This window comes from Clupea harengus, chromosome 2 (assembly GCF_900700415.2).
Source record: "Clupea harengus chromosome 2, Ch_v2.0.2, whole genome shotgun sequence".
In the NCBI taxonomy this organism is placed as follows: domain Eukaryota; kingdom Metazoa; phylum Chordata; class Actinopteri; order Clupeiformes; family Clupeidae; genus Clupea; species Clupea harengus.
The window spans coordinates 26,613,884-26,641,726 of record NC_045153.1 but is presented as its reverse complement, the minus strand read 5'-3'; the positions used below and the strand labels follow the sequence as shown (position 1 = coordinate 26,641,726).

The window sequence follows — 27,843 nt, the reverse complement described above, 5'->3', positions numbered from 1 at the left end:
ATTTGTGTGACCGAAGGGAAACTCAGCAACCTGACATGATGAAAGGCAGCAGAGCTTGCTCGTGAAATCTGTCTTTTTTAAATTTGTATCAGTATCCTCAGTATCGTGTCCTTCTGCTCGCATTAAGGAGAGCCAGTAACGCTGCAGTCCCATGCTGTCACCTTGCTGAGTCCGCCTTTCACAGCTCAATATGGGTCTCAAATTAAGTGTGGGAGACATGTTGACATGTTGGGGGCTTGCATGCTTCTACATGGTGTTGTCCCCGTTGGCTGCTGGCAGTTAGGGTTCTGGTGGGTGTCTGCTGGTGGGTGTTTACCATGTCCCTGCTTCCCCGTCCCCGGCCTCCCCTCAGGTCCCTCTCAGCTCCAGCATGTCCCCAGTGCGGCTGCACTCGTCCAACCCCAACCTGTGCGCTGAGCTGGCGGACTTCCAGACCCCCGTCGCCCGCCTGACCGACAGCATCGAAGGGGCCGGAGACTACATCAAACTGCAGGAGGACTTCTGTCTCATTGCCCAGAAAGGTACCAAACAGACCACCGGCAGTCTAGAGAGTGGAGAGCCTGGTAGCCAGGGAATAAGCGCACAGTACTGTGGTTGAGGAGAGCATTGCAAGAGACCTGACTGGTAGCCCTAGCTGTCTGTATTCCAATGTGACTTCCTTTGTCTTCCCAGTCCACTCACTGCTGAAGTCGGCCTTCAACACGGTGGCCATTGAGAAGGAGAAGATCAAGCAGGTACTGTCTGAGCAGGAGCAGGCTGGCCAGTCAGTACAGATTGTCACTCTCAGACGGTCTTTATCACAGGTGAGAAGACACAGAAATCAACTACTTCTGAACTCCACAGACATCCACTATTGAATATTCACAGAACATGACAATAAAATTCATATTCAGTTCTCAGTTTTCATAATATGAACCATTTCACACACCTCCTCACCTCATAAAGTTAAGATACAAATAAGCTTAGAGTATACAACCCTCCGTCCAAATACTGTTGAGATTTCCAGTATGTAAGTGGAGAGGCAGAGGAGGATACAGGTCAGTGAAGGCTGAACACTGAATCACTCCTGGCCTTTTTACTTGGGAGATGAAGCTGTTATCTTTCTCAACGATGGCCCCACGGACCAGCAGGTGAGCTCCAGGACCCTATCAAACACACATGAACAAAGTCCTGTTATGACTCACCAGAAAATGTATACTGTCATTAGAGGCTCATTTGATGCGGAGATACGATCAGTGCCTCTGGTTTACCGTGATTTGAAGGAAGGGAAAATAATTTGGAGATGAAAGAGGAAGGAAGGGGCAACATAGTTAATGGGCTCACATTATCTTTCTCTGCGTAATTGGAAATGAGATTAACACCGCTTTAAATTTGCGCAAGGGTGAAGTTCATTAACTTTGGCCCACCGGACTATCTTGGGTGTGGGTGATTAGGCTGGAGTGGTCACACGGTAGTGAGATGGGGGTGAGTCATCATTCGCAAATAAATAAGCACTTCAATTTCTGGCCCTTTCTTCTGGGTAATGAGTCCAACCCCAGCTTCAGAAAGGCTTAGTGTAGTTCATTTAGGGGTTTTTTTCCTCTTCAAACTCCTAATGATTTCCCAATTTGGTTTGTGGGTGTTTGAGAAATATTTTTAGACTGTGAGGGTAGACTGCCAAAGAGTGTCTCCTGATACGCTGCTGTTAAGTTATTAATTTGTGTTGGTGTTGGTGGGCGGGGATGGGGGTGGGGGAGGGGGGTGGTGAGGAGAGAAACTTGATCATGGTGTAAACACGTCCTTCATTTTGACAGAAGCCTGCAGTGAGGACAGCTGCTTTCCATGTCACTGACCTTTTTTTGAGAGAGAGAAAGACCGTGCAGGAGAGAGGGGGGGGGTGCAATGACATGTGTGTGTGTCTCTAAACAGTTCCTTCACCCACACCACTCTCAGACAAAAAGGAAACCCCTTTGGCTCAGAGAGCTCTCATTTTCTCCCAAGTCCTCAAAGTGCTTTTTCTGTCAGGTGCTTTCAGAACGGCCAGAAATATCCCCGTGAGCTTACTACAGAGCACAGCTGCTCCATGTTGTTTTATTTGGATCTGATCGTCCTGCCCAAGCCTGCCGCTGCAGGGCTGTCATTAGAGTGACGTTATTGTTGAGATTATTGTTGTTGTTGTTGTTGATATTGTTTCAGGCCATGTCCCAAAACGCTGAGCTGCGGACCCGCTTGAGCCGCATCCACTCCGAGTCGGTGCTGTCCGACCAGGTGGTCAGTGTCAACGTCATCCCCACCCCTGAAGAGGTAGGATATCCACTGTAATCAGGCCTGACTGTCAGGTCATCTTTTTATCCACATGGAGTGACCCAGGGACCTTTGTGACACAGTGCTGTTTGCTGGGCAGGCTAAGACTGTAGAGTGGAAAATTCCAGTTGTCATTAAATAGGAATTTTCTTTGTGGAGACAGGGGCGTGTCTATGATATGAGAGAACATTCAGAAGCCCTGGCTCACAGGATTTGCTTGCATGCTGATGGATTGTGAAGGGAGGAGGAGTTCTCTATTATGCATGAAGTTCCTTCTAGCTTGGCACACAAGCTGCACCAGAGCCAGAAGGCAGTGCCTTGTATCTATATATTAGGTAAAGTTAGTTAGGTCAAATAAACAAGTGTTTAGGCAGCCAACTTAAAACAAGACATAGACAAAATGGGCAAAGCTATTTGGATGACATGTATGTTTGAGAGTAGGGCAGCTGGTGAAGACTGCTCCTGCACACTAGCTGCCCGAGCTCAGCACTCCTCCAGATCAGAGAGTGTCTGAGCGTTTGGATCAAAGCAGTGGGATAGCCAGCAAGTGCTGTGTTTGCCTGGGCTCTTCAGCAGTAGTGTGGATCTCTGCTCACAAATGCATCCTGCATGCAGCGCACTGGTGGGATCCCCAGGAGTCCGTTCTCCAGTGCCTCCTCACCCTGAACGCTGAATCTAACACGACTCACACCCCTCCCTCCCTCCCCTCCCCTCTCACAGGCAGAGCAGACCGTCGTGGGAATCCCGCTCACGCAGCAAGCCTCCAATGAGAGCCGGCTGTCCATGTCAGACTCGGTGTCGGAATTCTTCGACGCCCAGGAAGTGCTTCTGTCAGCGAGCTCATCGGAAAATGAGGTAAGCGCAGGGGAGGGAGGGAGCGAGCGATAGAGGGAGGGAGGGAGGGAGGGAGGAGGGGTGGGGTCAGCCGGGGGCAGGCCCTGAGCAGATGGAGCTGGAGAGCTCTGTGGGGGCGGACAGGTGCTGCGGGAACCCCGGTGCAGCGCGGACGGAGCTATTGAATTAGCACCTCAGGAGCACGAAAAGAAGGATGCAGTAGGCCTCCGACAGCCAGCCAGCCCCAGCAGAGAGCGCCTGAGAGGAAGAGACTCTCCCTGAATACGTGCCTCTCCCTGTCACGCTCTAATGTGCTGTCCTCCATCATCACTATTCTTCACAGAGTGGGATTGTGTCAGTGGGCATTTATTTCAAACTCACATGCCAACTAAGCACAGGTGCTGAAAGATTACTCACGTCATTTGTGTTTCTCCCCGTGTTACGGCTTCATTATTTATCTTCGCCGTGAAAGGTTTGCTTGCTTACTGGGGGGGGGGGGGGGGGGGTTGGTTGGTGTTCATTTGCATTCAGACTCCCGCACGGCAGCCAGTGGAGGTTTTGCCGTTGCGATCGCAGTGGGGATAAGCGCCAGAGAGCACCCGAGCCGGAGCATCGCTCCCTGGCTAGGCTGTCTGGGTCTCCTGATCCAGCTGTGACTCCAACATGCCAGACTGCTGCTGCGCCCCTGAGTTGGCCGACAGTATAAATAGGATAACATTCACTCCACTCCGCTCCACCACAGAAAGCCCTGCAGGTCTCACAGGGCACTCCAGCCCCAGGCAGACGGATAGCATTCAGTAAGAGAGCATGTAATCGGTAATAGGCATAGCGAAATGAGACATGATGTGAGTAATGCACATGTGGGGCTCGCAGTGTGAAGGTACAAGCGTTAAGCCCTGTAAGCACTCTCTCTCTCTCTCTTGGCATTAATCAATGGCACAGGGCTCCTGCTCCCGCTCCTGCTCCTGCTCTGCTTCTTTTTTTTTTGCACAGGAACATATACTGCAGCATTTCACGGTGTGGCAACCGCAAGTCGTGACGCAGTCTTAACTGATTTCCACACACCCCCACCCTAGTGTTCCCTAGCAAGGACTGCAGAGAGCGAGAGAGAGAGAGAGAGAGATAGAGAGAGAGAGAGAGAGAGAGAGAGAGTGAGAGAAAGAGAGAGGGGGAGAGAGATAATAGACAGCAGTGAGAACAGAAAATTGACTTTGGCATCCTCATGCTTTCTCCATAGGCTGGTGCTGGAGGTAGTTGGTGACTGTCCAAACTGACCCCCTCTGCTCTTCCCCTGCCCTAGAGAAAGAAAGGAGAGAATCACGCTTCAGTCTAACACACTCCCACCCCCTCTGTCTCCTGTCTCGCAGGCATCAGACGATGAGTCATACGTCAGCGATGTGAGCGATAACATTTCCGAGGACAACGCCAGCGTCAACGACAACGTCTCTCGACAAAGTAGGCAGCCTTTTCTCCTCTCTTCTTGGTGTTCCATTAGAGAGAGAGGCATGTGATGGAGGGATGCGGAGAAAAGGAGAGAGGAATGAAAGGGGAAGGGAGGGGAGGGTGGCCGGTGGCCCTGTGTGTCACTATGTGTCACTATGTGTCACTGCCATTCACTCCTGCCACCCAGACTGTCCATCCAGCCTCTCTCTTATAATGAGAGGTCACCTTGTGAAGACCCGTGCTTCCTGAAGGAATGAGTTCCCCTTTAATGTTCAATGTTAACCTTCAGTACTAAATCACTCTCTACTCAAGCACTCCCCTCATATATACAAATACAGTGAATTACCCGAGTCCCACGCTAAGGTCTGTGTTTAAAAACGGTGTTCTGATTTGGCAGGACAGCGGGACAGTTGTCTTTAAAGCCCCAAAGCACCGCTGCTTGTTCCAGCAGCCCTCCACCTAATCCAATCTTGTTTCCGGGCCCTGAACCATCCATCACAAACATGACCAGTGACTCACCTACACTTCATATCTGGGCCGGCGGCCACAGCTACAGGCTGCCCCTCCGCCTATTAGTGGGACACATGATGAGGATTTAAGACTGTCTAGACATTAGACCACTGCTTCACCTTGTATTGTCCTTCTCACATTCTTTGCTTTTGCCTTTACACATCCCTCACACCTCGTAGTTTCCCATGGGCAGATATTAACTTCCTTATCGCCCGGTGCAATAAACTGTCTGTGTTGATAAAGCACGGCCCTGAATGCGAAAACGATACAGGATTGTCCTGGATTAATTTACTAATAGTCACATAGAGGCATTCCAGTGTGTAATGTAATGCATATGCCCCAGCAGTATTGCTTTACTGCAGTTTTCAAGCCCAAATTAGAATGCTGTACGGGGCAACCACTTTTGAAAGCACATGCTACTGAGTTACTCTCAAAGTCCTGCTTGAGGTCTGACTGGCTCTGTGATGTTTGGGTTGCAGTGCCCAATGGGGACCTGGCGGGCAATGCCTTTCGTAACGGACGCCGCACGTGCCTGCCCGGCCCCTCCCCGGACACCAGCAACATCAACCTGTGGAACATCCTGCGGAACAATATTGGCAAAGATCTGTCCAAGGTGTCCATGCCGGTGGAGCTGAACGAGCCGCTCAACACGCTGCAGCACATGTGCGAGGAGCTGGAGTACACCGAGCTGCTGGACAAGGCCGCCGACACGGACGACCCCTACGAGCGCATGGTGCGGCCTGCACCGCTCACAAAATGCACAGACGCACACAGCCACATGAACACACACTCATGTCCACACTCATTCACTCATTCACTGACCCATGCATACCCATGTGGATACATAAACACAAGCCAAGTTTCGCATACACATTGATTAAAATGATATAAATGTACAAAGACATCAATTCAACTCACACGTTCAACTCAATTCAATTCATTCTCGTTGATTAGCGTCATAGCGTGGGGGGGGAACAAATTACTGCCTAAAATTTCTAGTGCTGCAGTAGAAACTTGAGTATTTCTGAAAACGTACAGATATCACATCTGCACCATATTTAGAGAGGCAGAACAAAAGGAGAACAAAGTGAGCGTGGCATTGAGAGGCACTGGTTGCGTCTGTCACATGCTGTGGAAGGGTTCCAGTAGAGCAGCCCTGTGGGCCTTGGGACTCTGCCACGCACCCCCCCCCCCCCCCATCCCCCATCCCCCACCCCCACTCCCTCCACAGACACACTCTACGCACGGGTGACGCAGCCGACCTTATTCAGCCCCACACTCCCTCCTTTTTTGGCAACCTAGTTCCAGGCCTCGCCGTAGCAATGAGTTTGAATTCTTCTGATCTCTCGAGACCAGCTCGCGGCCTCATTTGTGCAGAGCTGGACTTTCTTTGCCGTGTTCATTCTCCTCTGCTGTTTCCTGTTTCTGTTTACCCAGCCGCATTATTAGATGCTGTGCTGGTCAGTTCTTGGGCAGCGCTAAAAGCTTACTGTGTCCCTTACAGGTCCTTGTCGCTGCGTTTGCAGTCTCAGGATATTCATCCACCTTCTTCAGAGCGGGAAGCAAGCCATTCAACCCTTTACTTGGAGAGACGTATGAATGTATCCGGGAAGACAAGGGCTATTGCTTTTTCTCGGAGCAGGTAAGGCCCTTTGGCCCCTGGGTGTTTTTCCTGCAGGTGTGGTGGTGCCTCCGCAGTCGTGACCTCCTGACTCGTGGTCGGGCAGCACGATCCTCCATCAAAACACATCTCCTCCTTTTCCTCCAGTTTTTTCCGATGGCAAAAATGTCTTTGTCAGCAGTGTGCTTTTTCCCTCTCCCAGAGGCTACTGGAGACACACATACAGATGAGCAGGCACACACACACACACACACACACACACACACACACACACACACACACACTCACTCTCTGTCTCTCTCTCTCTCTCTCTTTTTCTCTTTCTCTCTCTCTCTCTTCCCAGTACAAACATACTTGCACACACGCACACACATTCTTCCCTGTACACACTGTATATGCACTTGTGTGCATGCACATACATATACACACACACACACACACACCACACACAGACATGCATGCATACACTCTGTGACATTGCCTTAAGCCAGCTTAGACCTCTTCCTCTTAGCATGAGACAGTGACTCACTGCCGGCCTTATGCGACACACAGACTTGAACGCTTCCACTCTTGGAAGGCTCAAACCCTATCAGCCTCTTAAGTGCTGATGAAATGCATTCAACGCCTTCCCTGTGTGTTTATCTGTCTGTATGTATGTCTGTCTCCGTGCACACACATGTGTGTGTGTGTTCGTGTGTGTTCATGCGTGCCAAAGTCCTGTCTGCATTCTGTATCATTCCCCTCAGCGCATGCTAAAGTGATATAATCCCTACTGTGCTGTGATGACTCATGCGTATTGTGTAATCCTGCTCATGGCAAAATAATGAACATGTAAGAAAGAAACTCTAACTGGCGAATGGACGAGGACTGTTTACTTCTAGTGTATGCGTAATGTACAGTATATGCTTAGACATAGTATTGATGGACTGAATCCTAAATAGGATAAACTGATCTGTGCTTTTCTGTCTTTGTGTAAAGGTGAGCCACCATCCACCGGTCTCGGCTTGTCACTGTGAATCCAAAAAGTTCACGTTCTGGCAAGGTATGTTTCTAGCTTGCTTCACCAGTCGAGACTTGTACATTGTATTTTAAAGAGTGTGCTGTGCATGCAGACTTGTTATTGTAATTTCTGTAATTATCACTGTGTTTCTCATGAATAGACTGTGAAATTAGATTGTGAAAATTCTTCTCCCCATAAGTCTAAATGCTGCGGTAGAGCTGTGATGTTGTCTTTGTGTTTCATTGTCTAAGATGTCAGATGGAAAAATAAGTTTTGGGGGAAATCCATGGAAATCCTACCCATTGGGACAGTCCACGTCATGTTACCAAGGTAACTTGCAGACAGTCAGCAAATCCTCCCCTCTCTGTAACTCCCCTTTTCCCCTCTCTCCTGTAGCAGAATACGAAAGGTAGATTTTCATTTCAGGAAAGCTTCTTTAGTGTTTCCTTGCCATCTCTAAAAGGCTGAAAGAGATGTTTCTTAACTGGTGAGAATGTTAGGGATTTCAGGTGGGGTGAGTTGTTGCTGTAATCCACTTTCCCACCCACTATCAAAGGGAACTATGAAGGGTTCACAGCACACTTGACATAAATCAGAAAATTAACTGTGAGTGTGTCAACATCAGTCTCCTCCCTCAAGCCCCCCCGATCCTTGGAGTGCCGAAACAGTGAGATCACAGGCCTGTGTGCAACACTTGGAAGAGTTTCACTGAACCCACTGTAAAAAAAGCTGAAAGCCGAGGCCAACGACACCGCATCAATGACGTGGGAGAAAATGTCTCACTCACTCGTTAAGTGAGCTTTAATCTGAATTTAACGAGCGCCGTTCCCCCCTTTCTCTGTAGCTATGGAGACCACTACGAGTGGAACAAAGTCACCACCTGCGTGCACAACATCCTGAGCGGGAGGAGGTGGATCGAGCACTATGGCGAGATCACCATCAGGAACACGAAGAGCAGCGCCTGCATCTGCAAGCTGACGTTCGTCAAGGTGAGTCCTCTTTTCCTCTAAAAAAAACGAGCAGTGCAGCTCTCAACATTTGGAACAGGGTGTCTTGCAGCACTGTCTAAATATAGCCATTCCGTATAATGCAGCTTATGCCCCCACTGTTGTTAAAGTGGTACAGCAGCAGCTCTGCTGTTCCAGGGAGAGGACTTCAGGCGTGTGAGGGTGGCAGTGATAGACCCGTGAAGAGATGTCTTTCATGGACCTGTGCTTTTTCAGGGGAACTACTGGAGCTCCAATGTAAACGAGGTGCAGGGTTTCGTGATGGACCAGGAGGGGAAGGTGGTGCACCGGCTGTTTGGGAAGTGGCACGAGGGGCTCTACTGCGGCGTCCCTCCCTCTGCCAAGTGCGTCTGGAGGCCAGGTACTTCAAAGGCACTTCTGGGTTGTTAAGGGGCGCAGGAATGTGAGATACTGCCAGAGTGCTTTCAGAATGTAGGGCTTCTGTAAGCAGTACTGTCTCAGTGTAGTTTCACACCGGCTTTAATTAAAGGACTGGCTCAGTTGAATACCACTCTTACTTAGAATGAGCCCTTGTACCTGCTCCTCGAGCTTAACTGGTAGGGCAGCCACACAATATTGGTCATGGTGGAATTTTCCAATTAGCACCAGCAGTGACCTATAAACCTCTTCAGACACAGCTGTCAGCTGAATGTAAAGTCTCACAGAAATGGAAGTTCACAAGCACACATCAGAAGCCTAGTGGCAGTTAGTCAGGTGTTCGTGCCTGGGGGTTCTTTTTGTGATGGCTGCCGTGTTCATTCATTTCAGGCTCCATGCCCACGGACTATGAGCTGTACTACGGCTTCACCCGCTTTGCCATCGAGCTGAATGAGCTGTGCCCCGAGATGAAGGACCTGCTGCCACCCACCGATGCCCGCTTCAGGCGAGATCAGAGGTATGTATCGGCGCTACTACATCCCCGCCATGACACTCGGCCCATTAGGCCCCGCAGGTCGCAGTGCTCTAGAGCGCACCGGCAAGGCACTGCACTCCTGGCTGTCCATCTCAGGAAAGCACCCGATAATGAGCCGTGGTGAAGAGCCTGGTAGAGGAGTTTGAGAGCTGCATGTGATTAGTGTGGTGACTCTGATCCTAATGAGGACTGCTGCCACCTCAGGTTCTTGGAGGAGGGCAACGTGGAGATGGCAGCCGCAGAGAAGCAGCGCATCGAGGACCTCCAGAGGACCCGGAGGAAGTGGCATGACGAGAGCAACAGCAAGTATCTGCCGCGCTTCTTCAAGTGAGTACGCTGCAGGGGCCTGCTGTGTCAGAGCGTGTAGCGCGTCTCCTTAGAGTGACTCATCTTATCAGAGTGTTACATCTGTTGCAGAATATACTTTGACAAATTGCTCGTGTGGCTCTTGTGAAACAGCTAAGACTTTGACTGATTGGGCGCTAACATAAATTATGATTCAGAATGTTGTCATGGTGCTCTGGGTTGAAACACTGAAGCTTCAAGTATGAAATAACCAGTAGAGATGAAGAGTTTTTACGGCTTGCACAGCCTTTCCTTTAAATGGGCTTGTTCTGAGCCAAAAAAAAAACAGACATGTGTAGAATGCGTAACAAAATGTTGTGGGAAACCATAACAAATGTGTTGTGTGTGTGATGTGAGCGTGAAACATTACAGCTAGTAAGGTTAGCCACAATCCCAAACATTACCTTACAAAAACATTTCAGAGGTGCACATGTCAAAGGCAGCTGATGAAACCCACTGGTTGGTAATCATTACCATCAGCTGTTATGGGACATGCTGACTGGAACATGCTGGTGCATGCATGGAAAGGTCTAGACCTTATCAGTTGCATTCACTCTTTATCTTTTTCCTGTGTGTGTGTGTGTGTGTGTGTGTGTGTGTGTGTGTGTGTGTGTGTGTGTGTGTGTGTGTGTGTGTGTGTGTGTGTGTGTGTGTGTGTGTGTGTGTGTGTGTGTGAACCAATCTATAGACTGAACCAATCAACCATCTGAAGTGTTAGTGCGCTCTCAGGTCAGAGTGCAGTACATTCTGCCAGCTGTAGGTCAGACAGCAACAGGGCTCCGTACGGTTATAGAAGTAAATTGGGGTTACTGAAGTATTCTTTGAAATAAGTACAACGGTGAAAGCTTTCAGCTACATAACCGTCTAGGTTATAGTGCATATGCTTGTGTCTTGAGGGCATGCATCCCAGTATTCTTTGAATACAGCCACCTATGACCCTGTAGAGGAGTGTCCTCTGACCTCTGCAATACTCCCTCTGCCTCTACTGAGAGATGTGGAGTCAGGGGACCTCTGGCATACTCCCTCTGCCTCTACTGAGAGATGTGGAGTCAGGGGACTAGACCTGACCCCATATTCACAGGAGCTCCGGCTTCCTCTTTCAGCACATGCAGCTTAACAATGGACTTCATAATCAGCTTTCCCCTTCCTGTTGTCATTGCAGAAAAGTAGTGGATGCCAACCAGAGAGAGAGATGGGTGTCCAACAACACATATTGGGAGCTTCGCAAAGATCCCGGCTTCAGCAAGATGGAGAACCCTCAACTGTGGTAGCACCTGGATGGATGCCTTCCTGGATGCGCTCAACATATCATCATGGCCGACAAAAGAAGCTTTACCTATGCACAATGGTGTTGAGAGCTATGGCCTCCGTGTCAAGGCTACATGCATAACATGTCATGTCGGACTGCAGAACTGAGCGATAACTAACCACAGCTACCGGCCAAAGGCCTGCAGCATCCACTACCATTCTACACAGTCTCACAGACTGTCTCCCCACTAACTCGCAGAACCAGGTTTGTCAGGGCAGCCCATTTAAGACCACCATGTAGATCTACCCCCTCCTCAGACCATGTCAGGCTTTTGAATATTTCCTTGCCTTAAGAGAAAAACACAAAAAAAACATGATTATAACAAGGTTCGCTTACCACCACCACCACCGCCAAACACTGTTAGCTTTTTGTGACAGCTCTCTTGATTTGTTACAGCGCTATTGGTTAGGGGCGGCCAATGTTTGAGCTTAGGTCTCACTAAACTATACCTGTAATGTATCATGCATGCTTAGAAGGCAGCTTTCATTGGCATATGCTGAAATGACTTGTCACTTCATTTCTAGATTTAAAAAGTAGTGGTATTTTTGTAAAAAACAAGAAAAAAAAGATGAAGAAAAGTGAACACATAAAAATGATAACTAAGCATCCAGTAGTGTGAATGGGCCAGTCACCCGCAGGTCACAGAGCCTTTTCCATGAGCAGCCTGTATCATAGCATTACTCTCTCTTGGAACAAACACAGTTCTGGTTTGATTGTTGAGAATGTTTCTGTGGAGTACACATCCCTTAGCGAAGTGGACACTAGTCTTGTGCGCGCATGCACCCAACATTTTATTCGTCCCGAACACGCACCCAAAGAGTAAAGGATTTTGAGAACTGATCTCAAAGACAATGCGCAGCTCTGTAGTTGCCCGCTTCAGACCTAGAAGTCCCTGTCTTGCCTCTGGAATTTCAGAGCAATTTTACACTGGAATTTTTCTGCTTTTACACTGTACAACATTTGGATGCTTTCGAACGGGTGGTACACAGCCGTGAAAATGCCCCCACCTTCTTGCCTAGAGTCTCAGATCTTAAAGATTCCATAGGCTTGTTTGACAGTCGGTTTACTTCAGTGATGCGACAAGCTAATGTATGTTCTTAATTGAAGAGTCAAACAGGTTTTAGATGAGAAGGTGTCCACGGTTCTATGAGCAGACCCATCTTAGGCAAACCTATGCAGTGTACCCCTGCTTACATCCACCGGGAAATGCTTAACACTGGCTCCCCCTGCTGGCTGTTAACCAGCTTTTTTACTATGTAAGGAAACGCAGAAGGCAGTCAAAGATTACATGGTTTTTAACCTCATTAAAAGAGGTCAGATAACTGCGCTGTGAGGGAGTTATTCAGATAAATACACTTTTCTTAAGCCAAAGAAAGAATACGCAAACAGAAATGTGAATGTTCAATGAGGAAGTTACATATTCCAGGAGAGATTACGGTCATGATACAAGGCTTTACCCAACGTATCAGTGTACAGAACATTTAATTTAAAGACCTTTCCATCACCACTGCCTTGTTTTTAAGTTACACATTCCATGTTCTTTTCTGCCTCATGTTCTGAGTTACTGATCAGCAGCTTTGGAAACTGTATTATCATTTTTTTTAACATGCTTTGTTTATTATTGTAGTTTATTATAAATAACTGGGCAAATGCTCAAATTGACCATTTCACATAGGCAGTACAACCTCCATACGTCTGAGCAAGCAATGTATGCAGATTTTTTTTTATTGTAGACTTGTGTAAATTATATTACAGACCATAAACTTCTTGTGTTCTGTAGAATGTTTTGTCCTTAGCTTATAGAAACAATACATCATGGGTGGTAGACAAGTAGCCTGATGTGCTAAGTACTCAAATTTCATGTTGGTACAATATCTTCACTCAACGCGGTGGATCTCGCTCACTGTGTTAGGACATGTTTCACTGCGTCAGCTCCACTTGCTGTGCCTTAACACATTTTCTGAACACAGTCAGACTACAGAATCTCACGATCTAACAAGGCGAGTGTTACCTCAGCTAACACTACCGCTTATACATAGCTTATCTGCTTTCTCCTAAAGCAGTGTCTGTAACACTGAGATGAACAAAGCTGGACTTGTACTCTCGACACCCCATATGGCTGATTCTAGTTGGGCACGTAATCTTCCCTGCAGTGCAACCACTCTGCTTAGAATCATTTTCCTTGGAAACTGAAAGGGAATTCCAGCCATCCGGTCCAGTGTGCTGTTGGTGTGTGCACACACAGGTACTTGGTCTAGGTTGTGAAGTACAGGTAGGTTGCAGACTTCATCACACTGTTATGCTGGACATATATGCTGTACACAGATGACTGGTTACGGTTGACAGTACTGTCCTCAATCATGTTTAGAAAAATCAGGATGTATTGCCATGTTGTGGCATTAGTTTTGGTCAAGGATGGTATGGCTTGGTAACGTGTGTATTTATTGGAGTTCATTTGAAATGCTGTAATGAAGACTTCATTTGATGATCAAATGTTGGTGCCCAGTTCAGAATTTCATATTTTAAGACATTTTGGCATCGCATAGTTTGCTGTATCTGAAGTCTGAAAAAATTCCTATACTTGGTTTACTAGAGCTAAGCTGAGGGACTCCAAGTGTGTTTAGTCACATCTATTGTACTGTTTCTTATATCTGCATGTGTAAAAGACATAGCCTGCCAATGAATGTTGCAAATGCCTTACAAAATATTTTGTTTGTTTTTTTTCTTGTTTTTGTTTTGTTTTCAATTGGGAGTTTTTCGCTTTGAATTCTTTTCCCCAAGAAGACATGCACCCCTGTGTGCTGTGATGGGCTGTCATCATCTTAGTAACATCAATCCATATAATGATGGGTTCCCTCTGAAGAAGTGCAATTGTATAAGAACATATCTTTCCATGAACACTGTACACTGCTGCTACATAGTGCTTGTTCTAATATAAAAGACAACTATAGAAGAAAAAAACATGCTTCCTGTTGTATCAGTCTGGGGGACATCAAACAAGTGTCAGAGTAGACTGCACAGCCACTCACATTGGACCGTTACAGATATTTAAACCCTACAGCAGACAGATCCTTCCAAACAGACATGAGATGGTTTATTCTGATGGTGTCAAAAATCTGATTTGAAATGTCCTGTGTCGACATTTCCAAATGTATCAGCACAGTACATAAGCAGATGTATTTCAGAAAAAATAAATAAAATCATGTATCTTCAATGTTGATATATTTATTTGTTCATACCCAAATCTAAATCCACTAAAAAAAGTGGTCTGAAATTGGTAAACACGTCATCTTTCAAACATAAACATGTGGAAAATGCTGCCACAAGCAGTTACTAAATTCACGATTTATCAAGAAATGGAAACGGCTGTTCTTATAAAAAGTCAGTACAATATCTCCACACTGTTATTCAAATACAATAAGTTCAGGTTTCCATTTCAATGTGTGCATGATAGGACACATTCAACGTGATCCTTAGGCATGAAAAGGCTCAGAATCATTAATCTTATCTTACAAAAAGGCAACTCTTTTATACACAAAATAAATATGAATAAAACAAAAGCACCTCAACTTCAAATGTATAAGACACACATTAACAATCAATAATTGACCTAAATATATGTGTACCTCATCTGGGCAAAGTGTACAAATTAACACAACTGTCCAAACTGTAAAATTTCAATCACCTTGATTTATAGATCTATCTGTGTAACAAGTAAGTGTTGTGTTTTTTTAGAGGACAGTGGGAATTACTCCATTATACTTGTTCTTAAGAATTATAGTTTTGGCCCAAGGACAAATTCAAAAGGACCAACTAACCACACAATTGATGTGACATGGTAAAATGCTGCTGTAATTAAAAAAAAAAAAGTGTATATTTCAAGAGCAGGAATTACTTATTTCATGGTGGCCATGATCTTGATATACTGAAGGGCACTGTGTGCTGCATCGTTCTGGGCATTGCCGCAGGTGATGCCTGTTCCATGGCATACAGTCACTGGCACGGTCGACAGCTGCACCAAGCACTGGTACTGCCCGTTTACTGTCAGCTCATCTGTCAATCACAATCAGAGGGTGGTTAAGAAATGACTTCCATACATTCCTGGTGTGGCTATTACACTGCATATTTCAACTCAAATTGAGGGAGTGGTTGTTTTACCTATATTGTGGAAAATGATCTCAAAGCCCTGCTCCTCAGATACGTCCTGCATCATCTGGACGTAGTCTGTGTTAGGGATACTGAGGGGGGTTCTCCTCAGCTGAGAGATTTTATCGCTTGTCGAGTGCCTCAAGGTTTCCAGGTGGACAGTGGGCTTCGGGGTCTGGAGCACAGAAGGACTGTTAGGCGGAGATCAATGGCAAAATATCTCAAGGACTGTTTAAAACAATTAAAAAAAAAGACAGAAAAAAGAAAAGCTAACTTAACATACCCATGTGATTTCAGTGGACCCTGATAGACTTTGGAGTTTCTCTAGGATTTTCTCAGCTGCAACCTTTTTGGCCATTTTCTTTGAACTTCCTGTTCCTGATATACACATCCATGATGACAACATTGTTTGTTTATGACATGTTCACAGAACTCATACACCACCTGATTGACACATTTAACTGACCAATTAGCATGAGAAATTAGCAAAAAGAGAGGAACACAAATGCTGAAAAAAGATGAGATTAACTCACCTTCACTTGGACCTGCTATATGACATTTAAGATTTAGTTGATACACTTTCACACACACACATCACAGCATTCCACACAGCTGCGTACCTGTCTCCATGAGGTTCTCCAGTCTGCAGGTGACAGAGAACACCTTGTTGTGGCAGGGGCCCGTCTCCATGACCACCACATACTCGGGGAGACGCCATGACCTCTGCAGCACCAGCTCCTATGAGAAAGGATCAAGCTCGTGTCAGTGAGTGTGAATGAACTCCAACGTGCGACTGAGGCCCATCTACAAAAATGAGTTACAACCGGTGAGCTGCGCAGAGAGGACAGAAATCATTGAAAGCACGGAACATCACCTGCAGCACTCCTACAGGGTTCGGCTGGTCGTTCGGCTCACTGAGTCCATTATTGTCAGTTCGCTGAGGCACAGGGCTACAATGGAGACACAAAGCACATTAAACGTCAGGTCCATCTAAGGCTTTCATGTAGGCGTCATGTTAGTGTATATACTGTCCAGCTTACAGCGCTCCAGGGTCCAGTTCCAAAATCGTCAGAGCCGCTTCAGAAGCCTGATGCTTGGCAGCTTTTTTACTGAATCCTTGACCTGTATGATTAGCAAGGAAAACCAAAAATTAGTCACTGAGCTTAAACCCTGACATTTCCTAAAACTCCTCCAACATCCAAATAGTGATATTATGTGTTACCCTACAGGAAATAATTTAGTAATCGTCAATAATAATGATATTTCTATTGCTGAGGGGTAGAGGCACAACAGAAAACACAATAAGAGCTACTGACCTCTACAGGTTATTTCACCTATGGTAACAGTAAAAACAAAATTTGGTTGATGTGGTGATCCCTCTGCTTTCTCCATTTCATAAATTGGAAGGCAGTCGATTCTCGTGCCATATTCGTGTAGTACTTGAATGGGTGTTTTCTCAGGGCATGCCATTTGAGGTGTCTCGGCAATGCTGCAATAAGCAATTTTGCCAGATGAAAAGGGAGTGCAGACATTCGGCAGGAGTAAAGACCATTCAACGGATAATGATTGATAATGCACAACAAACATATTTAGGAGTAAACATAGTAGAGCCTATGGTGCTACGAGTGCAGTAGCTGCCCTTAAATAGTATGAGCATTCAATTTTTTAAAACGTTAATGTCTATGTAAACACACAGCTTATTGACAGTTCAATTAGGCAGTCCCTTCATGCTAGTGAATGAATGGTTGCAGCAAAAAACTAAAATTAACTTGTATTTCAGAGAACTGTTCGTTTTTATCTCACTGAAGGACATGTTGCTGCGTGATACAAAATGAATGCAGATGTATGGTAAAGGTAAAGCCACTTTCATTTCAGAAGCTGATATTACTGTACTGCAAGCTGTCCGCCGTGACTGTTGCGGCTAGCTAGCAAATGTAGTACTAGGTAGCAAAAGAAAGATGCGCGCACACACACACAGTCATCATACTGCTATGCTATTTGTTATTAACTAAGGCGGACAACAACATCAACACAGAAAGACTATCTAAATCTGAATTGCGCATGTATTTACTTAAAAGCTGCTAATGTATCCATCGGACGTCACCGGTGTAGATATTTCCTCACAAATGGGCGGGATTAAGGGGGGAAGTCACGCAAAGCTTTGAAAACTTTGAGTGGCATGAATGAAAACGAATTATATTTCAGGCATTCTCGTCTTTGGCTTTTCCATAGGTTTGTTGTATTGTCCCTAAGCATTTCTAGGTCTATCTTAATATAATTCGTTTGTTTTTTATTCCAGGGTCATGTTACGGTAAAGAAGACCATTATGACTTCATGACAGTGTAGAACGCTGACACATCTAACAACCTGAAGACTGTAGGCCTACGCCCCCCAACCCTAGACGCCCATTTCCACTCCACTTGAACGAAGTAGTGAAAATGTGAGCGTCCATTGTTCATGAAATACAAGATTAAATATCCTAAATTATGCCTTTTAAATGATTACATTTATGCATTCATTACAGTGCATTAGTAGTGCGCAGGTGTTGTACTAGGCCTATGTAAAGCCTTACATCTTTCATATGACAGGCAGGTGATTCTTCAGGACATGCAAGAACAAATGGGCAAGCTGACTGCTCTTTTGAAGGATGAGCGTAGATCCCATCAGCACAGCTGCCGAGCGGTGAGACTCCTTTTCAACCTGTGGGCTGACTGTTTTACGCTTTTGCACTGAAACCTGAAACCTTCTCTTCTCACAGCTGCTGGAAGAGGCTGACAGGCGAGCAGAAAGAGTCAGGCAAATGCATCAGCTGGAGATGAAGTAGGATCACTCTGTCTTCTTCTGCATATTCTCTCAGCATATGTTACACCTCCAAAGTGAAGCATTCTTGTTGAGTCTTGCTAGTGTTGGTTACGCCCATTCACTTTATACATTAAAGTGAATGTGAGAATAAACTGACAAAATACTGAAAAACAGTCTCTTTCCAATCCAACCTCTAAACCTTAGTCAGCTGTTCGAGACCCACAACAAGGAAATTAAAAATATGTTGGAGCTCCACTCGAAACACATGGAAGAGGAGAGAAATTACGCAGCTGTGCGCTATGGTAATAACAGAGAACACTACTACAGAACTGCATTCTGCTGCTATGGTTTTCAGACAGAGAACTTTCATTACTATCCTTTTGGCCTCCAACAGCCTTGCTGGAGAAAGACTATGACTTCCTGAAGAGCTCCTTCCGAACCTACAAGGTGAGGACAACATTACCCCTGGTCGGTCTGTTGATTATATGTGTAATGTAGTCTAAACAGTTCTTTTTTCTAGGTGAAGCATCAATGCTAGAAATACACGATAACAGTAGAAATACATGACACAAGTTAATGACACTGTTTTCTCAACTTGCTTTCCTGGACTGTGTGGATTAAGGCAATTGTTGTCTCTAATTCTCAAAAGGATTGTTTGGGTTTAAGGACAGCATAGCTGACGAGATGCGTAGCAGCTGGCTAAAAAAGGAGACCAGCTGGAGAGAGGAGCAGGAGAGGGATCTCTTGGAGCAGATGATGAGTGGTGAGTACTGGAGATATATAAGCCATAATGACGTGTCTGTCTGGCCTGCTGTCCTATAGGGTGATTATCATCAAATGTTAGTGGACTTGAAGCAAATTCATATTATTGGCAAAGAAAATCACCTTCAGAAGAGCAGTTTGTTGCAGTCTATCATCTATTCCTAATATAGTAAAAAAACAGCTGAATCAAAGTGAGGCTGAAAAGGAAGAACAACAAAAGGCTTTCGAGGCTGAAATTGCAGGACTAAATTCTAATTACAAAGCTGAAATAAAGGTAATATGGAAACGGTAGAATTAATTTCCTAACTAGAAACACTGTTAGCCATAAATGTTGATATGTTTGATGTGGCCTAGGAGCTTGAAAAGGAGCTGTCAGAAAAAGACATAACGGTCACATTACTGAACACAGCTCTCAAGCACACCCAATTCAAGATGGATGTAATGGTAAGACTGCAGTCACGGCCAGCTGTTTCTCATTCTAAAAAACAATTCTTCTACTGTCTGCTTTTCTGATACAATGTTACCCCATCTCCTTTTGTTAGAGCCTTAACTCTTCAGAGAATGGAGCTAAGAAGTATCACAGCCGCAGGCGATCAATCATTCCGCAGTTGGCCCAGTCCAAGTCATCAGTAGAATGACTGTGAGACCCACTGTGCACATCAACACCGACGGGCATCATTTTGTGTTAATGAGGTGCATGGACAAATGATGACATCTTCCCTTAGTCCTGTACAGGTTGAGAAAGACCATGAACCGGTCTTCATTGTGAATAAAAGATTGGTATCAGATATCTCAACACCAACCTACCCTGTATTTTCTATTACAAGTCCCAGTTCTTCTTCTACTTCTTGTTCTTCTTATTAATAGTAGTAGTAGGCGGAGGAGAAGTATGAAATCATGTTTGTGCTGGGTTTCTATGTTGTACCACACTGTTCCTCTAGAGGGAGCTCCAAAATGAAATAAACACTCTACAAGGCAGTTGTCACGGGACTTCAGGACGTAGAGATGGAATGGTTAGCAGGGTTTTTTTTATTCGAACTCCAACAAACAAACGGGGTGACCACTCAGAAGTATATTTTAAACTAATTTTACCACTAGACTGGAGTTTAGAACTGAAATAGAAATCTAAGGGACGAAGGAGATCGCAGGCGTGAATGTCGGGAACAAGTTGTCATTTGGCATTTAGTTCTTTGTTCAACGAGGCCAGACAAGGAATGAAAGGAGTGAGGAGTTTACATGGTGTGAGTGACAGGTGCAGGTGATCGTGCATGGCAGGAGCTGGGTTCAGCGCTGACGTGACAGCAGTAGTGCCCAATCCACAGTGACCATGTTTTTATTGCCTGTTTGTTCTTTACATTCATTTTTTAGCCTTGCTCCAAGGAGGTTCCTCCACTGCATGTTTTCTTTTAAACCCCATTGTATACCAAACTGTATGTTTGTCTTTATTAACATGCCTGTTTGAAACTATTTGGCACATTGAAACTGAGTGAAATGTCTTTCAAATGTTCTGCAAAGAACAAATACAATTCAGTTGATGCCATGTTGATGACAATTGCACAGTATGTCCATGTACAGAAATCCTCAAGTGATTTTGCTACAGACTACAGGGCGGGCGCTGGGCTTCTAGGGATGGGAAAAATGACCTTCTTCCGTAGTGAGAACACTGGTTGAGGCATTTGCTTTTTGGCACCAGCTGCTTTTCTGCTTACATCATTGTTCACTTCTGTCAAGATGGAGAGCAAGTCGACCCCCCTGGCAAAGAGGAAAAAAGAACATTGTTAACTCTAATGTGATGTTCCCAGGTTGTTCCACACGTTGCTGGATATGTGTGACATGGCACAATAACAAATTAATTCTGAACTATAAAACAAAAATATTCTGGTTAGTATATGGTCATTTCGGCAGATTTTCAACACACGGACATACTGACTCGGCAAAGGCCAATAATGATCCTCTGCTCTTATTTACATTTCACTGATACATTTAGCTCTGTTCTATGTCTTATATTTGTAGACTTATACAGTATACAGTATACTTACTGAGGCACCAGTAACTGCAGGTTTTCACACAATGACTGAATGAACCATGTGCCCTCCTTTTTGTCCCTGAAAGAGGCATACTCCGGTATGGTGGCCATGCCTAGCAGAAAGTCTGCGTCAGCTGGAATGGAGTTCTTGGGCACTCCTGCATCAGTGGAGAGTGACCTGGGGAGGGGTCCGTCGGTCTGGATAAACACCACCGGCTGCTCTTTAATGCCCTGGCACGCCTGGATGAAGAAGAGTTTGGGCTTCTCCTTCAAGGAAGGGCAGTGGTTCCCTGAGAAAGGCTCAGTGAGCTGCCTGAGTCTGACCTGGTTCCCATCCACTCCGTAGACGGTGCCCTCGAGGCCGTGGCTGAGCACACAGCACACAAAGCAGTCCCCCTGGGAGTGATCCCTCCGGCTCAGATCCTCCATCAGGGACAGTATGTGTTGCTCGGTGCAGTCCCGCTTGGTCTCTATCTCAAAGCCCAGCCACTCAAACACCTTCTCCAACCTACCTGAGACACAGAGACACACGCACAATCAGATAGTACCTGACAGACCTGGGCAGGTGTTTCCCCAAAGCCTTCTTAACGCTATGCCATTCATAAGTTATACCTTAAGCTTCCTTGTGTTTCCCAGAACATCCTTAGCTACGTAAACCTTCTGTATGAGATTCGTTTTCAGATAAAACAAATGTTTCTGGACGTATGTGTTACATTTGTTACGTATTACATTTTGTGCTTCATTAAATACAAATACAAATTATCGGTATAAATGAATTAGCCATTCATTTTTAATCCCTTGTGAATACAAATCTATGAGTAACGTCTAACCTACATCCATCCTTATTTGAGAACCTCTTTTTTATTTTGACTTGCATAGTATTTCTTGTTGAAGTTCTTTCTAATAATGATCACCTGAACTCCAATCTGAGTCATGCCCTTCATACTCATCTCATGCATGCTCAAACCTACGTGAATGACAGAAACATAAATTCAGCCTCTTAAGATATATGTAGTAAGGTTTCGCTTAGGGGAACTCTTGGCATGATTTGGGAAATGCGTAAAAAAGTAAACAACTTTAGTAAAATGCTAAAATGCTAAGAGACACAGTTATTGGGAAACCCAGCCCTGTTCTATAACATTTACAGCATTAGTTAATATGACCACGCCACAGTTTCTTGATGATTAAACCATAAGTTCATGAGAGTACAAAAGTAAATACTTCTTTTCAAACACTGAAACATCAAATGCAATGATATGAATATCATGTAGCTCTCTTGCATACTGCCAGACAGAATATTAGGGGTGGGAATCTCTTGGCACCTCATGATTAGATTCGATTCCGATTCAGAGGTCAACGATTCGATTCTAAACCGATTATCGATTCTAAACCGATTATCGATTATCAATTCTAAACCGATAAAACGATTATCGATGCATGTCGATTTTTAAAACATTTGAGTTTGCTACTCAGTCTCAAATCACTTCCTACTTTGTGTTTGATAATTAAAGAAAATCAGCAGATGAATTACCTTCTCTATTTTTTTATTGGAGAAAAAGCTTTTCCTTGTCACAATTATGACTTTCAATGAACAATGCAATAATCGATGCAGCTTGCATTTCAACACAAAATGGATGTGTAAAAAAAAAAAATAATAATAATTTTATCGATTATGAACTTTTCTGAATCGAAACAAAATAGTTGTAGAGAGAATCGAGAGAAATCGAAGAATCGATTTTTTTCCCCACCCCTACAGAATATACATACTGAACTCTTTGTACATCGAAGTGATTGTGACTTGTGGTGTGCTAATGGTATCCAATGCATTAAATAAAGTGAATAAAAATAATCAGCAAAAAAAAAACATGTTTAGTCATATTAATTAAGCAGTGCTATATCAAATGTAGGGGAGTTTTTCAAAACCTGTCTTTCACTTACTTTCATCAAACTGTGTTCCATCTCTTTTACCTAGTGGCAAGGCAGACTTTGAGAAGTCATGATTATTTATAATCAAGCAGACACCTCTCTTCTCTCCTTTCATGTCATATTGTGGAAGGTCCTGAAACAGGAAGCACATACACAAACTCTTTGTGGGCATGAAAGCAGTCATTTCCTTTCAGTAAACTCTAAAACTCTAAAATATGTCTCACCACGGCAGTAGCTGACGCTCTGGAGAGAAAAGTGTCTTGTTTAAGATCCATATTTCCAGGGACTGAAGAGAAGGTCAAATGGTGGCTCTGCACTGTAGTACAAACAGATTTGGATACAGACCATATCCAAAAAGTCAAAAATTGTGTACTGGTGACATTTTTTAGAACAAAAATGATACGACAGTTTAACGGCCTGCTAATATACAGTAGTATTACCCTCATTGTCAGAGATGCTGAGTAGACTCATAGTTTCCAGTCCTTCTGTTGGGACACTCAAGGACCCTACAATAACATAAGCCAATCAATGAAGAAGAAAGACAGTAGTAAGATAGAGAGAGACACATTGACCAATCAAAACCAACCTGCATGTTCAGAAGCACCTGCAATACCCGATTCCTGAGGACAACAGTGGAAATGAATTCCTTATCTGGCACAAACTATATATTTGAGGATGGACTGCTGTAAGCCTAAACACTGATCCATTAACACTGACCTCGGTTGAGTGGTTGGGCTCTTCACAGACGTATGGTGGTTGAATAAATTCTGGAACAAAAACATAACTAGCATTGTCAATTAGCTCAACTAAAACCCATTAGAAGCGCAATAGCACATGGAACAGTACCATCTCCAGAACAACCACGGGAGGGCAGCTGATGGGACATATCCTGAAAAAAGACAGCAACAAAAAATAAGAGCCCCTAAACATAATGATCAACAATTATGCATATACCAGTCTTTCTACATCAGTGAGTAAAGCATGGGATTTGTGGGCGCCTACAGTCAAGTATTGTTGTTCTACCTCCATCGTACTCCTTGTTTTTTCTTCTCCTTCTGTTTCTTGGGATATGGGGCCTATGTTGATTTGATTCGACAGCTGAGTTGATCTTTGATCTAAAACAAAAATCAGAAAAGAAGTGAAAATATGTTAATCGAATCGCCAAATATGCCGACTGAAGAGTCTAACACATAATTTACTTAATACTGGTGCCCTTCTCATTGCATGTGTGCAGATGTGCATCTGTTTAGACAGCCAGAGAGTATTTTCAAAGGCGTACTAACAGTCCATTTCAGACCTCAGAATGCTTGGTTAAACTACTTATCATTTCACTGAGATCAAGCTAGCTAGCTCACGCACAATACCCTGGAATAGTGTTTTGTCATTCTTAGGTTGTATAATGCTTAGGCAATATAATAAACATCCTGAACATCCTTCTCACACTTACTAGTTTCTCTTTTAAACTTGTCGATTCTTTTTGTCAAGCTGGGGCATACATCTATTAGAATTTTCTTCAAGACGTCCAAGTTCTCACTGCTCAACACATCCTCTTTCTCCATCTCCATCAGAAGGTGAAGAGTAGTCTGAAGAACAACAAGACATTACACAGGTTGAATTGTGCTTTGCCACAGGGTATCCCAATTATCATTCACATGAGCTTTTTCACATCACACTCACTATTCTGCCATCCAATTTCTTGCGGGGTAGAGTTTTGCGCAGCAAAAACTTCATGGTTTTAAGGTCTTGATCCGTGATGTTCTCAGAAAGATCAAAGAGGAGTTTTCTGGAGTGCACAGGATGCAAAATGGATAAAAATGGAACTTTAATTTTGAAAATTAGAACAGGGAATGATTCATCTAATGAGGCTAGGCATGGATGCCACCTGTGATCTGGAATCTGTCATTTTGTCACCCAATGTGGTACTTTTGAGAGAAGTTAACAATGCAATCCAGCACATGCCAAAATACCCATAGTTAATTAAACAGTAAGGAAAACACAAGAAAGAGGCTGCCTGTCACCTGTAGGGCCCAATGCAGCTCTCTGCAGGCTGCAGAAATGTTCCGAAGTCCCGTATCAAGTCTTGCCGGTGACAGGTCTGGAGCAGTTCTGTGAGTAAGGAAGTGTCCTCGCTAGACAAGAGGTCATTATCAGTTAGTATGCTGAACAGCTCTTCGGCAGAAGACACAGAGCTTAAATCTTTGCTGACAAGGTCAACGCAAAGGAAAGCAAGTGCCTGGACGTCAGCCTTGCTCAGACACTGGTCCACCTGCAGCAGTCGCCTCTGGAACTCCATTAGCTATGTGGAACAGGACAGGATGGATGGACAAATTAGCACACAGAGAAAGAAAAACAGACAGTGACAGTGTATAATACAAACAATAATTATGTTGCAGATGTCAAGTGAAAAAGTATCAGTAGGTGCAAATCTCCTCTCCATCGTCAGTAAAAAGATGCAGTATATATTTGGTGTGGTACTTCCTGGAGGGGAATAATGTCTGAATAATATATAAATCGTTTCTCTTTTAAAGGAAGAAAATACAATTAAAATGAAAAAATGACATATATGACAATGAAGTTTTACACCTGCTAGACAACAGGTTAACGGCTCCAGGGTACTCCCACATCATATTAATATCCTATAATGGAATGGGTTATAATCTGAGAACTTAACTTACACCTCATCAACCTTATCTTAGCACTAGAAATATGACAACCAGCACATAAATGCAACATCCCCAGAGGAAATATGAAGTGCAGATTTCGTGCTCAGATTTGGGATCAGTTCAGACAGGCAGGGTAATTCCCCAAAAACCCAACCCTAAAAATAAGGAATCTTACTCATCACTCTTTCTTACTGTATCACTCTTTAATACATTTACCAGGCTCCACGGAGAAATTATTTCTCGATTTGAATTTCATTCATGTTGAGTGAAAATAGGCCTAATGTTACAGCCTCAGCATCCGTCAAAGAGAGAAACAAATGAGCTAACGATAATCGTATTACGACATTTTTAGTAACCAATTCCACAGATTTTGATAAGCAATTAGACCTACTAATAACATAGATTGCTAAACAGACTGCAGTGAGGCTGATGTTATATCGTTCAAACTTGGCAAAGAGCTTTACCAAAAAACCTAGGTTACTGTATTACCTACCTGTCTGTATTCTGAAGTGGAACAAAAGCATTCCTTACTTAATAGGCCTCCTTTTACCTTAACTTTTTAACAGCCGATAGTCTAAATGTACATGCAATTCGGCTGAATGAAAAGCAACCAGACAGTGATACGGAAGCGCTGAACCGAAAGCTTCTGTCACTCCACCCACAGAAAAAACTTTACGTCGAAACGTTCATGTGTCTATGACTCCACCCACCTGCCTGTTCTTAATAACTACACTTCCTCTTATTGCTTACTTTAACCTGAACTTTTCTTATATGAAGGCTAACCTTTGAAGACGCCACATAAGGGATAAGCAAGTGAGGAAACAAGATACCTGAAATATGAAAGTATTTTATTTGGGAATAATCCATTGGGGGAATGCATCGACATTTCACGGGAATGTAGACAAGTAATAAAGCATAAACCTAAACAGTAACCTTAAAGAGCACAAGAACGCCACATATTGTAAACTGCCCATACGTTGAGACCCAACCTACTAATTAAGTTATATTAAACCAAAGACAGACAAACAAAAAGAGAAAAATGTGTCAAAAATAAGATGTCTGATCTATTGACTCGAAGAGTAAAATCGGGAGTTCTTCTTTGGGGCTATGTCGAGATTGCCTGGTGAACGATCGTGTTGAATCCCCTGTATTTTGATGCTGAGCCAGCCTTGACTAAACCTCCGTAGTTTAGAGAAGTTAGACTGTGGATCTTGAACGACGGACTCTGTGGAGAAAAGATTGTAATGTACATGCGTGTACAAGTTTTTTGTATACACCAGAAAGATATAGGCTAAGATCTAAGTCATGTATTACAATATTATAATTAAGTAAATCATTAGCCTATACTTAGGCTATTGGTAAATTGTATTGGCAGAACGCCAGCCATCACATGAAAAGAGAATCACATACGGTCAGTGAACAGCGAGCCCAGTGTAGTGATGTGCTGATGGGTCCGGGACAACTGACGACGACCAAGTCCGTGGGTTCGAGATAACACACAATCCACGTATATGTCCCAGAATATCTGTGCGAGGTCCCAGAACAATGCACCGTGTTTTTGGTTATCAGAGGATTTCAAGAAGACCATGAGGTTCCAAAAGGCAGGTACGCTATCTGCGATCCGAGGAGTGCGCATCTCTAAGAGCAGGACAGAGGATGACTCCCAGCACTGAGGGTCGGCCTGATTCAGGGTTAGAGGGTCGACCTGGCCCGGTCTCTGGGCTCGCAAAGGCGTTGTACAGGCGCAGCCAACCAACAGAGCCACGGCCAGGCGAACAATGAGGGGGAAATGGTCCATCTATAAATCATAACTGAATGTTAACCTCTAGTTTTCCTTTAAAACATGTCAATACAACAGCAGGTAAAGTCTATTGTGTGTTGGAATTTATGCAAAGTCTACAAAACATCTCATAAGATTACTTGAAACTCAAATAAAAAAGTTATGGATAGAGAACTTCTGAATGTAATTACATGAACTGCCAACTAATTTAGGAGAAATTGCACACTCAAATTCAATAAGACTTAATCTTTTTCAGATGACAAACTATAGGCTAATTTGTGGTCGTCTAAAGAAATCACTAGGCTATTAAACGCCATACTATTTACAAAATATTTGAAAAGTTAAATCGAAATCGCTTACGGTCTTACCTTGAGGATGACTCGAAAGTAATGCTGTTACAGTAATTGTTTTCCATCTCTCCTACAGTGTGCGACGTCAATCTTAAACTAGGGGGTTGGCCAGATGATCATCCT

General features: G+C 44.2%; 4 protein-coding genes across 11 annotated transcripts in view; 2 read left to right on the top strand and 2 right to left on the bottom strand.

Annotated features, from left to right (window-relative positions):
* Window positions 1-13,031, top strand: part of osbpl6 (oxysterol binding protein-like 6) — a 34,392-nt gene extending 21,361 nt beyond the window's left edge. For all 6 annotated transcript variants that reach the window (XM_031559132.2, XM_031559109.2, XM_031559127.2 and 3 more), the window contains 14 exons: window positions 353-521; window positions 673-803; window positions 2,176-2,283; window positions 3,004-3,138; window positions 4,485-4,572; window positions 5,550-5,803; window positions 6,575-6,712; window positions 7,670-7,733; window positions 7,943-8,021; window positions 8,536-8,680; window positions 8,915-9,059; window positions 9,467-9,593; window positions 9,816-9,938; window positions 11,119-13,031. In XM_031559132.2, the coding sequence (XP_031414992.1) occupies window positions 353-521; window positions 673-803; window positions 2,176-2,283; window positions 3,004-3,138; window positions 4,485-4,572; window positions 5,550-5,803; window positions 6,575-6,712; window positions 7,670-7,733; window positions 7,943-8,021; window positions 8,536-8,680; window positions 8,915-9,059; window positions 9,467-9,593; window positions 9,816-9,938; window positions 11,119-11,227 (1,815 nt within the window). In that variant the 3' untranslated portion in view covers window positions 11,228-13,031. The remainder of the gene's footprint in view (window positions 1-352; window positions 522-672; window positions 804-2,175; window positions 2,284-3,003; window positions 3,139-4,484; window positions 4,573-5,549; window positions 5,804-6,574; window positions 6,713-7,669; window positions 7,734-7,942; window positions 8,022-8,535; window positions 8,681-8,914; window positions 9,060-9,466; window positions 9,594-9,815; window positions 9,939-11,118) is intronic.
* Window positions 13,032-14,472: 1,441 nt separating this feature from the next.
* Window positions 14,473-17,571, bottom strand: prkra (protein kinase, interferon-inducible double stranded RNA dependent activator). The gene is made up of 8 exons (XM_012836463.2): window positions 17,483-17,571; window positions 16,728-16,900; window positions 16,452-16,533; window positions 16,286-16,361; window positions 16,032-16,149; window positions 15,695-15,789; window positions 15,424-15,586; window positions 14,473-15,318 (listed from the first exon to the last, which is right to left on the bottom strand). The coding sequence occupies exons 1-8, from the start codon at window positions 17,503-17,505 to the stop codon at window positions 15,161-15,163; spliced, it is 888 nt and encodes a 295-aa protein (XP_012691917.2). The 5' UTR covers window positions 17,506-17,571; the 3' UTR covers window positions 14,473-15,160.
* A 192-nt stretch (window positions 17,572-17,763) lies between these two features.
* Window positions 17,764-19,773, top strand: LOC116218248 (flagellum-associated coiled-coil domain-containing protein 1-like). Its single transcript, XM_042710762.1, has 9 exons — window positions 17,764-17,851; window positions 18,000-18,093; window positions 18,170-18,231; window positions 18,418-18,515; window positions 18,608-18,660; window positions 18,880-18,976; window positions 19,146-19,249; window positions 19,330-19,419; window positions 19,518-19,773. Coding segments are annotated over exons 1-9 (696 nt in total). The 5' UTR covers window positions 17,764-17,849; the 3' UTR covers window positions 19,614-19,773.
* A 213-nt stretch (window positions 19,774-19,986) lies between these two features.
* On the bottom strand, window positions 19,987-26,643 carry casp10 (caspase 10, apoptosis-related cysteine peptidase). Of its 3 annotated transcripts, XM_042710761.1 has the most exons (13): window positions 26,084-26,643; window positions 24,946-25,223; window positions 24,605-24,710; window positions 24,375-24,510; window positions 23,951-24,042; window positions 23,774-23,816; window positions 23,645-23,694; window positions 23,514-23,547; window positions 23,368-23,433; window positions 23,152-23,243; window positions 22,940-23,087; window positions 21,015-21,513; window positions 19,987-20,727 (listed from the first exon to the last, which is right to left on the bottom strand). In XM_042710761.1, exons 2-13 carry the CDS (start codon window positions 25,218-25,220, stop codon window positions 20,577-20,579), a joined length of 1,692 nt encoding a protein of 563 aa, XP_042566695.1. In that variant the 5' UTR covers window positions 25,221-25,223; window positions 26,084-26,643; the 3' UTR covers window positions 19,987-20,576. The 3 variants fall into 3 exon arrangements, with proteins under 3 accessions (XP_042566695.1, XP_042566694.1, XP_031414954.1); XM_042710760.1 differs by having other exon boundaries at window positions 24,946-26,643; XM_031559094.2 differs by having other exon boundaries at window positions 22,940-23,060; window positions 24,946-26,641.
* Window positions 26,644-27,843: the final 1,200 nt, after the last annotated feature.

Coding starts and splice junctions, on each gene's coding strand:
- prkra (XM_012836463.2), bottom strand. CDS start 17,505: ATGGATACATTAGCAGCTTTTAA. Junction 16,150..16,285: donor ACCCTGTAGGAGTGCTGCAG/GTGATGTTCCGT, acceptor CCTTTCTCATAG/GAGCTGGTGCTGCAGAGGTC. Junction 15,319..15,423: donor GATCATTTTCCACAATATAG/GTAAAACAACCA, acceptor TGTGATTGACAG/ATGAGCTGACAGTAAACGGG.
- LOC116218248 (XM_042710762.1), top strand. Junction 18,977..19,145: donor CTTGGAGCAGATGATGAGTG/GTGAGTACTGGA, acceptor TTCCTAATATAG/TAAAAAAACAGCTGAATCAA. Junction 19,420..19,517: donor AATTCAAGATGGATGTAATG/GTAAGACTGCAG, acceptor TCCTTTTGTTAG/AGCCTTAACTCTTCAGAGAA.
- casp10 (XM_042710760.1), bottom strand. CDS start 25,220: ATGGAGTTCCAGAGGCGACTGCTGCAGGTGGACCAGTGTCTGAGCAAG. Junction 23,088..23,151: donor GAGCGTCAGCTACTGCCGTG/GTGAGACATATT, acceptor ATGCCCACAAAG/AGTTTGTGTATGTGCTTCCT. Junction 21,514..22,939: donor TGGAACACAGTTTGATGAAA/GTAAGTGAAAGA, acceptor TCTGTGTCTCAG/GTAGGTTGGAGAAGGTGTTT.